We start from the raw sequence: 10,648 nt of genomic DNA, 5'->3' as shown, positions 1-10,648 counted from the left end.
TCCACAAGGGCGAAGTGTCCATTTGAGACAGCCATTTAATATAAATAAATGTAGGTAACGTTACTATCTTTAATATTTAAAAAAAAAATCAGAATTACTGTCCTAAAAGGTTTTAAATAAAGCGAGATGCAGATCGTATAATGTATGACACCGAATGAGGGAAAATAGCTGTTTTTTGGATGTATCACTATTTCTTAATCGCTACCAGCAAGAGCTCATATTTAAGTAAAATACGTTAAGGGTGGGGAGGAGGGTGTCATAACTTGACCACTCACATGTGAAGAGATCATATTTTGTGAAAGATACGGACACAGATGAACGCAGATGAAATATTGAATCTTGATTGGTCCGAAGGCCTGTCAATCATTTGCATCTCGGTACGCCATTGGGTATGACGCTTCCCCGCCTGACGTCAACGGTATAAGTCTGTCGGTCCTCGCCTGATGCCACAGAAGAAAGGAACTTTCTTCTCGAGTGGAGCTGTATAAATTGTGGCAACTTTGTCAATCCTTTAGATTTTCTCTTTGGGTTATTCCAGTCCACTAAACGGTTTCATCCAGGTTAGTCGTCTGCTTCTAAATTATTTTTGAGATTTATCGCGTTATCATTGCACATTGACAGAGGCATATCTTGTGTAAATGTACCACGATAGGATCTTTACTGTTACGTTCTGCTGTAACGTAGTTTAATCTCTGAGCGTCATGTGCATTAGATTTATTCCGACTTAATCATCGTTTAATGTTGTTTGGTTATTAATGATGCTTTAAAGAGACAGTGCAATGTGTCAAGCTATATATTATCGACGCGAAAAAACAAAAACGTTATCATTCTAAGGATAACAACGATGACGTGCGAGAAAAATCGTTCTCTTTAGATTCAGTTGAACCGCTTAAAAACCGGACCGCGGTGAAACGGAGCGGCTCTAGGGTGAACTCGTTGAACCGAGAAATCGCGTCGTTTGTTTGATTTACATGGCGGCTTATTAAAACGCGTAACTGATTATTTAGTGTTTAAAAGAAATGCAGATACAATTTCGTTTGGAGTCGGATCATGGCTGCAGCAACTGAATTACGACACGTGACCCTGCAATAAAACCCTTAGACATACCGATGACTCTTTTGAATGGCTTACTTGATTTGTCTCGTTCGTCTATTTATAAAGGTTCTAGCTGCTCTTAGTGCAAAAGATTGAAGTATAAAACATCTTTTGCATCGCTATTGAATGTACCCTTTAATTTCAGCTTTTGCCATGATGCAGCTCAGCAACGAAACCCCGTGCAACAAGCACTCGCTGCTCAACGTCATGAACCGGTTCATTGCAGCTGCCAACAACATGGATGAGACCATCATGGTGCCAAACTTACTGCGGGACGTGCCTCTGGAGGACCGAGGCAGCCAAGCCTCTGTTAGTCACAATAACAACGAGCCGTCTTTCCCCAGCAAACAGAGGGATATGTATGAGCACTACCTGCTGCTGAAGTCCATCAAGAATGACATGGAGTGGGGCCTGCTGAAGAGGGAGATGGGCGGCAGCTTTCTGGAGATGACCATGAAGCACGAAGAGCTGCAGGTCAATGAAGGAGCTGCAGAGGAAGGCTCTGACCTGGAGGGCCAGTTCCACTACCACCTCCATGGACTGTTTGCCGTTCTGTCAAAGTTGACAGTCCAAGCTGACGATCTTACGAATCGTTACAAGAGAGAAATTGGTGGAGGTAGCCTGCTGAGATAGGATTGATTGGTTTAGAGTAAAATGGACTATTCTTGAACTGTTGGACTGGGAAGTGAATGGATAGCAGTGGTCCTAAAGGGCTTTAGATTCCTCTCTGCCATCAAAAAAGGGTTTCTTGCCCAAATCTGTTGTCCTGTGGCCTGTCCTGGTGGTATCCAGTACTTTCAGAAAGTTTCCATTTAGATCTTAAAGGGCTATGAGAGTAATGAGGTTTTTATACTGACCGTTTCAGCAGCATACATCAATTCCAGTTTAGGCTTTAGTTTTGGGTTTTGTTTTAAATCTCTATATGCCAGGAGAGAAAGCCCTTGACGTTGTCATTTAAAGCAGTAGAAGAACGTGAATGCTGGTAATTCCGTTCTTTCTATTAGCCAGCCAATGCCTTTTGAGGGGATTTTTATGTATTAAAGCTGCTCTTGTGCACATGTCCATGTTAAATGGCGTGCCTTCTGTTTTCATTTCCCACTTGTGCTGTTCTCAAGTATGTATGCTTGTTATGCATCGTATTAGTTTGTACTGGGTCCATATATGAGTCTGTATACCACTTGTATTTTGTTTTTCTGGGTTGTCCTAAAAGATTTCAACTTTTTATATCCTACTGTAATAATATAGTGACTTCTAAAATAAAGCATTAATTTAAACCATCTCGGTGTATTCTTTCTCCTGAGCATTGCCTTGCGCTTCCTATCCACTCAAGTGCAATAAGATGCCATTTACCGGAGGGCTGGGTCAAATATCTAATCCTAAAAGGAGCTAAACCGTATCTCCTAATCTAGTTTCCTAAGGGCGGTCCTCTTGCACTGCATGAGGAATGTGTGTTTTACAAAGACAGGTTTGAGCTTGACTATTCATTAGGTGTTCTCCTGTTTGCAGTGACTTAAAGGATGGTCCACCTGAAAATCAAACTTGTCATTCTAAATCTATATGACTTCTGCAGCACAGTGACATCTTTAGAGTATGTTAAAAAAAAACTCCATGACTATTTATTTTTATTTCTCTTGGATCTCTAACCCTGTTCTCAATTGGACCGTGTTTTAAAGGTGTAGTCCAACCAATGGTTTTATTTTTTGTTTTGAGTGTTACAAACCTGTTTGACCTGGAACACCATACAGGTTTGGAATGACATGATGGCAGAATTCAGAAATTTTGTAAAACATACTTTGAAGAATGCTGGTAACCAAATATTTTCTGTTCCCACTGTCCTGCATTAAATGGACAATTGAATTAAACCGTGTGGTTCCCAACATTCTCTTTTGTGTTCTGTGGAATAAAGAAAATCAGGTTTGGAGTGTCATGAGGGTGAGTGAATTGTATATTCTGGATTGAATAGACTAGGCATTTTACTCCCCTTAAACTGTAGCAGTGGCTGAAACTGGCGTTTTAAATGCTAATGCAGGCATCCATACATAGTTCTTATCAAATATATCTGTACAAAGTGTATTATACCCATAAAAAGTGTCTGGTTGAGATTATCGGTTCATGACTTTTTGATCTAATTAGGAAAGTATATCTGATCCTTTAAGACAGATTTTTAATGTTCAGTTCTAAAGCACTGTGAGTGTTTGAAAAACTTCAATATAAACAGAATTCCTTCTGTCACAAAAGATAACGTGTTTATAGGAAATTATTTTCTTAGTTTTTGCATTTCCACAACAGATCTTACATGCATTTTATACTCCCATCTTAATTCAGTGTGATTTATTATGGATCATTGTTTTAAAGTAGAAACCCATTTACCATTCCAAACCAAAGTGTTTCTCATATTATGTTCACTGAACTGTGAACAATACAACTCCATAACCGTTCAAGCTGCAATTGTGGAAACACCCAGCCTTTGAAGTAATGTAGGTGGGTGGACACAAAGAATAGGAAGAAGCAAAGCAAACATGAAAATCACAATAATACCAATCAAAATGTCTGCTTTGGCTACAGAGGGGCATTATGGTATATCAGACCAATGCAGTCCAACCATCTGTCCATTCAAGTGAAATAGGTCAGAGTGATGCACGCAAACTGTCAAAGGAGCAAATCTGCATGATATATAAACCAGCAACTAAATGAGGGATTTGCAGCTGACCTAAAATGTCATTTTAATGCTTCAACCGAAATGTAGCATGAATAAAACATTAAAAGCAAGCCATTTAGTTGTTTCACCCAGAATCCACATGCATGTATACTAGAGAATCTAAAGATTATGATGCGTTGGAAAATGTTATCAGTAGGTTAAGCTATATCTTATTACATCTCTATTCCTCTGTAATCTATTAGCAGTGCAACCATGACAGACTGGCATAAGGATAAAAAACTTCATAAATCATAAAGTGACTCATAAAAGCATAAATCAGTTTCTAAATGTTTGGCTGGATCAGCCATGGTGCATTGCATGACTACGTGATCAGGCAATCTAGACTTGGTCGTGCACATCCAGTCTGCTGGATGATATCAGCTGTCCTTTACATGCTCCCGTACATCTTGGCACCCACAAGAGAACTTTCTAAACAAATGCAATGCTGGCATAGACACGTGAGACGTGGCAAATGTTTTGTGCACTCTGACAGTCAGACAGTCAGTCAACTCTGACAATCAGATTCATCAGTCTTCATGCTCAAAATAATAAAAAAAGGTTATTTTGCCAGTCAAGAAATAAATGGATGAATTCCAGTCAAGAAATAAAGACATGTAAAGACATGTAACTGGCAAGAAAGAGAGCCATAATAGTCAACTGATTCACAAAAATGCATCAAACAATTCAGTGCTTCCTATGAGAGCGATGGCTGTTTAGAACAAATTCAATTTGGGATTATATATGAGTGAGAGTATCATTTAGGATTAACTGATTTAATGGAATGAATCAGACTTGTAATTGGTACACATAAGAGAGAGGGCTGTTTGTGGTAAACTGATTCAGTAGAATGAATCAAACACTTCAGCAGTTCATATGAGAGAAAGGACTGTTCAGGATTTACCAGTTCCCTATAATGAATCGGACATGGATTAATCGATTTAATGGTATGAATCAGAAATGAAAAAAAGTGAAAAACAATTTAGTTAGTAGTGTTGCTACACTGCTACTTAATGTTATGGCCCTAGGTAATTTAAAAATGCATTTTGGCATAATTTTGGCTGGCTGAGAGCTGTTAGTGATGCTATGGTGAGATGATCAGCTGTTCTGGGTAAGGGGATGCTCACCCCACTCAGCCTCACAATACTAGGCCTTGTATTGTATAATGAGAGCGCCTGTGTGCTGCATCAGAGAATTACCAATCTGTCTCTGTACGACCTCTCCGTGCTAGAGGCCGAGCTTTCACACCACCCTCTGGGCAAAAATGTCAAGCAAGTGATATGTCTCATGGTTGTTATTCATTGTGATTTGTAGATGCATGATACCAGCTTGTGTGGCAATTTCCCCTGCGTCTGCAAGTAAGATGCCCTTGAAAGAGTAACAGAGAAATGATTGCATGGAACTGCAATAAAGCAATAGTTCCTAAACAATTGTTCCCTTTTATCATGCCTTATTTCTTAAGAGGTCAGAGTAAAATTAGAGTTTGTAGAGAAACTCATATATAGTTTGTAGAGAATTCAATTTTTTTTTTTACTCTGTGGAGGAACATGAGGTCTTCCATGTTTTTTCCCATATTTTATATGTAAATGTTATATATCATTTATTAAATCGACTTTATGGAGCTCACACTTATTTAAGACACTTTAACTAATTCAGATGCTTAAAGACCTTCAGACTGCTGATGTAAGGTCACAATGTCTCACTGATATCCATCCTATCAAGCTCTTCGTGTATAGTGCAAGGCTGAAGTACATCCCCTTCCTCTATCTGTCACAGGAAACAGAGCCTGCAGAAAGTGTAGAGGCGTATGTCAACAAACTATCAGCGAAGAATAAGCGCTTAGTGACCCTGAAAAGATCTAATGTTGACATTGTATTGAATACAAGCTATCTTATCACGAAACGTTTGCTCTCTTTGTACTGCAGTGCAACACTGCAAGTTAAAGACTGTATGTGGGAAACTACACTACACATGCTGTCGTCTTCCAGCGGAGTCAGAGAAGCCAGAGAATTCATCCTGTCCTGCAGCTCTTGCTGTACATGATCAGCTCATGCAGACTATATACGATAAGTGCATGACGTGTATAGCTGTAAGAGTGTTCAGGGCAGCTGAGGTTACATAAGCCGTTGCCTTGGTTCCCTCCACCCCTACAGCTGATAACACATGCACTGCATAGACGTTTGCCATTACTCAGAATAATCAGTATAGTTTCTCTGTTAAAATACTTCCCCATTCACTGGAATATACTGTGCACTTTGCCCTTTATGATTATTCCTCCATTTAGTCTGATTAGCAATTTGACAGACATGTTATTTGTATATTTGCACTAAATATTCAAGAATAGGTGTCTTCTCGGCCTGCTGTCCTCATCGATTAAAGAATGGTCTGTCCAGAGTGTCCTCAGAAAGGGACCGGCTGACTCCTTCACCTGATTTAATCTAATTTGAAGGACAGGAGTGAGTCAATGCGAGTCATTGGGTCGACTGTCAGGGATGTCATACTGCTGCATTATGCATAAAAGATTTTAATTCAGGGATTCAACTGTTAATAATTGAACTCAAGCACTGAAATTATACCACTTTAAAATTACAGTTTTAGAAAAATTCTATTTTAGGGACTTTTTTTTTTTTTTTTGACGATCACATTATAATTGTTTTCGAAACTTGGAAATTATAATTAAACATTATTAAAGGTTTAAAACTAAAATAACAAACAAAAAGTTACAATTTAAATATTAAAACAAACATTTTCAATATGAATCGTTTAATTATATATACAGATTTTTGCAGCTTGTTATTTTGAAAAGGCCATTTTATGTAAGATGATCTTGTTTAAAATGTAATTTCCTTGCTGTCTCCGTTAACATTAACACATAATTTGAGATGTGGTGAAAATGTGGCGAAATCATCGTGGCAATGTTCATGTCATACAATAATACAAGGGCCACAAGCCATGATGGCTAAAAGACATTCTATACTTAACATCCAAGAATATTTGTCCCTGGCAGACGTGAGTTCCAGTGTAGCAACAGATTATCGAGCCATGCTAGCTAGGCTATAAATAATCAGAAAGAATGGAATTAGCAGCACCGATCAGTGACGGTTCTGCTCTGTCATTACTCAGCATGCCTGGAGAGTTAAACTAATGCAAGGTCAGTGCAACAAACATGTGTTTTTACAGATGCATAAGAACAGAATATTTTAAGTGAATATATCTCATTTTAAAATACCGTTAACTGAATCTGGGTTAAGGAAGACAAGGAGAATGGTATCTTAATTAACATGTAAGCAGTGCCCTAGCATTGTCTAGCATTTCTAACCGTCTCTGCGTCTCCATATAAAGAGTGTTCAAAAGCAGAATGCTAAAAAGGAAGTTCCCCGGTGCTGTTTGAGAGAAGTAAAGCAGGCAGGACCGCCCCTTTGTGGAAGAACTCTTACATAATATCAGTTTGAACAAAGACGAAAACTTGTTGCTCCCCTGAACACAGATATTTAAAAAAGGAGGGTGAAAAATCTGATTTAACCATTTAAACCTCTAATTTAATCAAGTGACTTTTAGACTGTTGTGTCGGTCACATGTTTCAAGGTTTAACTGGTGTTCTGTTATTTTTAACACTGCAGTGACTCCCATATGGTTGCACATGGATATTTAACTGTCAGTATGTCATGTCTAGACGTGCCCTAGATTTCCACCAATCATGGGATAGCCCCAGAAGGGCCAACCAATGGCAGGTGGCAGTTCTGTGGGTTTGGTGAAGGAGTGGCTCTGAAACCTAAGTCCACATATGATGCAACTGGAATTGTCATGATGTAAGACCAAAAAAAAAAAAAAAGCATGACTGGTAATTTGGAGTAATTCTAACACACTTAATCCACAAGCCAAGGTTTGTAACAATAAAGTTTCTATAAAAGCTTAAATCTTCATAGTAGTTTGTGGTGAACTGGAGTAACCTTCAGTTAGTTTTCTTTGCTTTGTAAATCAATCCCTGAATGTTTGCATGCTAGATTATTAAAGAAAGTTCCCTTGTACAAGTGTTGGTTTTTGTTAACAAAAACTATTAAAAATAATTTCAATAATTGACACAAACTGAAATAATAAATTATTAGACTTAAAGAGCTTACTTAAACATATACTAAAAACTATAATTATATAAATAATACTAAAATAACATTGTACCTTGTATGTTTCGTTTACCATGAGGCGCGGATGCAGAGCTATTCGACGTGTTAACTGAAGCATATCGTCATTTAGCTGTATTTTCAGACTGTCCCCAGCGGCATCCTTAACTCATCTTTCTGATGACTCTGTCTCACCTCACCGTTGTACCGTGCTGCGATTTCTATTCGCTCTTTTGCATATAAATGGCCCCCAGACACTCGGCATTCTCTTCCATTCCACTGCTTCAATTCAGCACCAGGCAACCAAACGAACCAGAGGCTAACTATTGAGAGTACTGAGTCGAGTTATGCATATGATCTTGTATTTTTTAGCTAACCTGTGGAAGGACTAACTAGTCATTCCAAACGAACTGATTCATGTGTTTAGATAGACGTGAGTGAAAAAATTATGGGGTATTGACTTGAAATGAATCAAAACACGTGGATTAATTCTCTTATGTGGTTCATTTTGGCAATCACTGCTCACGTTACTTCCGTCGTTATATCTGTTGATAGACGCGTGGTAGCGTAAGAGAGGTCAATTACAGGACAGATTTAATGTTTAATGACATTTTATATTACTTTATAACACACGGCTGACTCGGAAATTCCCTGACTTGTTCCTCGGCACAACGCGCGGTCTTCCTGAGGCCTTTGTCTATGCAGACAACTCTCATTTTACAAATTCTGTCTCGTGTCTTTTCCCATGCATTCTACAGTGCAATAGTTTCTCACCAAATTGATTGTCCCTTCCTCCAAAAAGACCGAATCACCTACTTTGACTGACCTTTTACCGTTCTGAACTGCCCTCCAAACCTTTGGCATCTTTCTTAATGATACAATCAAGTGTACACTTAATACTGTTCAGATGTTTGGGTCGATAAGATTTTTGTTTCTTTGTTTTGTAAAAAAATAAGTCTCTTGTGGTCACCAGGGCTACATTTATTTGAACAAAACACAGCAAAACTGTAATATTGGGAACATTTAATTTATTCAAAATGGCAAAGCTTATTTTCATCAGACACAATCCTCGGTGTCACATGATTCTTCAAATTTACTCTACATATACTGACTTGGTATATGACTCTACATATGACTGACTTGCCCCCCCCCCCCCCCCCCCCCCCACACACACACACAAATTCTTTTGTTGTAAGATACCAGTGATTTAATGATTTCCTTTTTAATTTCAGACTGTTGGCAATACAGAATATCACAATACAGAAGTGAATCTACTTCATCTCACTATATTGTGCCCTGACCCCGATATACCATCCTGTATACTGTCCCTAAAGAGCTAGTATAACTGTATAATCTCATAAATGCACTCTCAAAAAAAACAAAAAACTATATGGCTCTGTATATTCCACAGTAGAATATGGATTTGAAAGCCTGGTCAGTCACTACTGCTAGTTTATGTGTGTGGCTAGCTAGTTATTTTGCTTACTTACACTCTGACTCTGCTTTATGAAAAAGCTTCTTATTTCCCTTTTGCATAAGGCATCTACAAAGTAAAAAAGGGGCAAAAAAACGGAATATTAAAATGTTTTTACTCTGGCCTTTGTATGCGGCAGAGAGACAGCTCTGGTAATTTACTGTCGGCGTCGTCAACATGCGCGCGCGCACACACACACAGCGCGCGCATCACCCGCTCGCTGCTAGTGCAAGCACAAAAGTAGTCCCGGTCCGCGCGAGTAGCCTGTCAGATACCCCGCCGTCAATCAAATTACAGCGTTTCTTGTACTGTCGTCATCCTGGCCGTTAGAATCGATCCAAATAGCAGTGCAAAGATCCAAATAGCAGTTCAAATGAGATTTGTTAAATACTGGTGGGGACAAATTTGTCCTCTCAAAATATTGATAGGGACTAGTACCTAGCGTCCCCCCCTAAACCTACGCCCATGGTTTTATTATAGATTAAATTTTTACTATCAATGTTTACAACTGTTACTACTGTGCTGTGCTACTTAATATCCTTGTGGAAACCATGATAGTTTTTCAGGATTCTGTGTTTAATAGACAGTTCAAAGAAAAGAAGATAATTTACTTAACCGATTTACTATCCCTTTTAATGAATTTAATGCATCCTTGCTCAATGAGTGCTAATTTCTTTCTTTAAAAAAATCAAACTTATGAATGTTAGTGTTGGTCTATATTACGTTGAAACGTTCAAATATATTGCTTTTTCACGTAAATTTAATTAGCCAAATTATTAAAATTAAATGAATTTTCTTTAGCCGAGAATGTTGAATTTTATTACTTTCTCAGATCATTAGTAGATGAAGTAATGTTAGTGTTTGGTGCCCCCTTGAGGCCAGTGCAAATTTCTCCAGCACAGGACTACGCACTGCACTGTTTCTTATTGCACTGTTTAATATAAAAACAGAAAGATGACATATTAAGGTTAAAAATACGTTTATATTGATATTTTTTCTTCCAAAATTCCAAAATGACATTTTAATTGATGTGTAGTGTGGATAAAATCTGTAGAAATTATTTCAATTAGTGCATTATGATATAACTTGTCTTGCAATATAAAAATATGAATATCCCTTCTGATTTTTATTAATAATAAACTACATTGATTGAACATTTCCATCTTTGATCATACTGCTGTTGCAAACCTTTTTATAAAAGCACAAAGTGAGGCTAGCGTTAAATTGCATTTAAATGTGGACATTTCACCTCAACCAATGCTACAA

General features: G+C 38.0%; 1 protein-coding gene across 1 annotated transcript; it reads left to right on the top strand.

Annotated features, from left to right (window-relative positions):
* Window positions 1-400: 400 nt before the first annotated feature.
* Window positions 401-2,372, top strand: LOC128027485 (mid1-interacting protein 1-like). The gene is made up of 2 exons (XM_052615157.1): window positions 401-560; window positions 1,241-2,372. The coding sequence occupies exon 2, from the start codon at window positions 1,249-1,251 to the stop codon at window positions 1,726-1,728; it is 480 nt and encodes a 159-aa protein (XP_052471117.1). The 5' UTR covers window positions 401-560; window positions 1,241-1,248; the 3' UTR covers window positions 1,729-2,372.
* The last annotated feature ends 8,276 nt before the right edge of the window (window positions 2,373-10,648 follow it).

The sequence above is a fragment of the Carassius gibelio genome, chromosome A14 (assembly GCF_023724105.1).
Source record: "Carassius gibelio isolate Cgi1373 ecotype wild population from Czech Republic chromosome A14, carGib1.2-hapl.c, whole genome shotgun sequence".
In the NCBI taxonomy this organism is placed as follows: Eukaryota; Metazoa; Chordata; class Actinopteri; order Cypriniformes; family Cyprinidae; genus Carassius; species Carassius gibelio.
The sequence above is the reverse complement of the archived record's forward strand: the minus strand, read 5'-3'. Positions and strand labels throughout refer to the sequence as shown.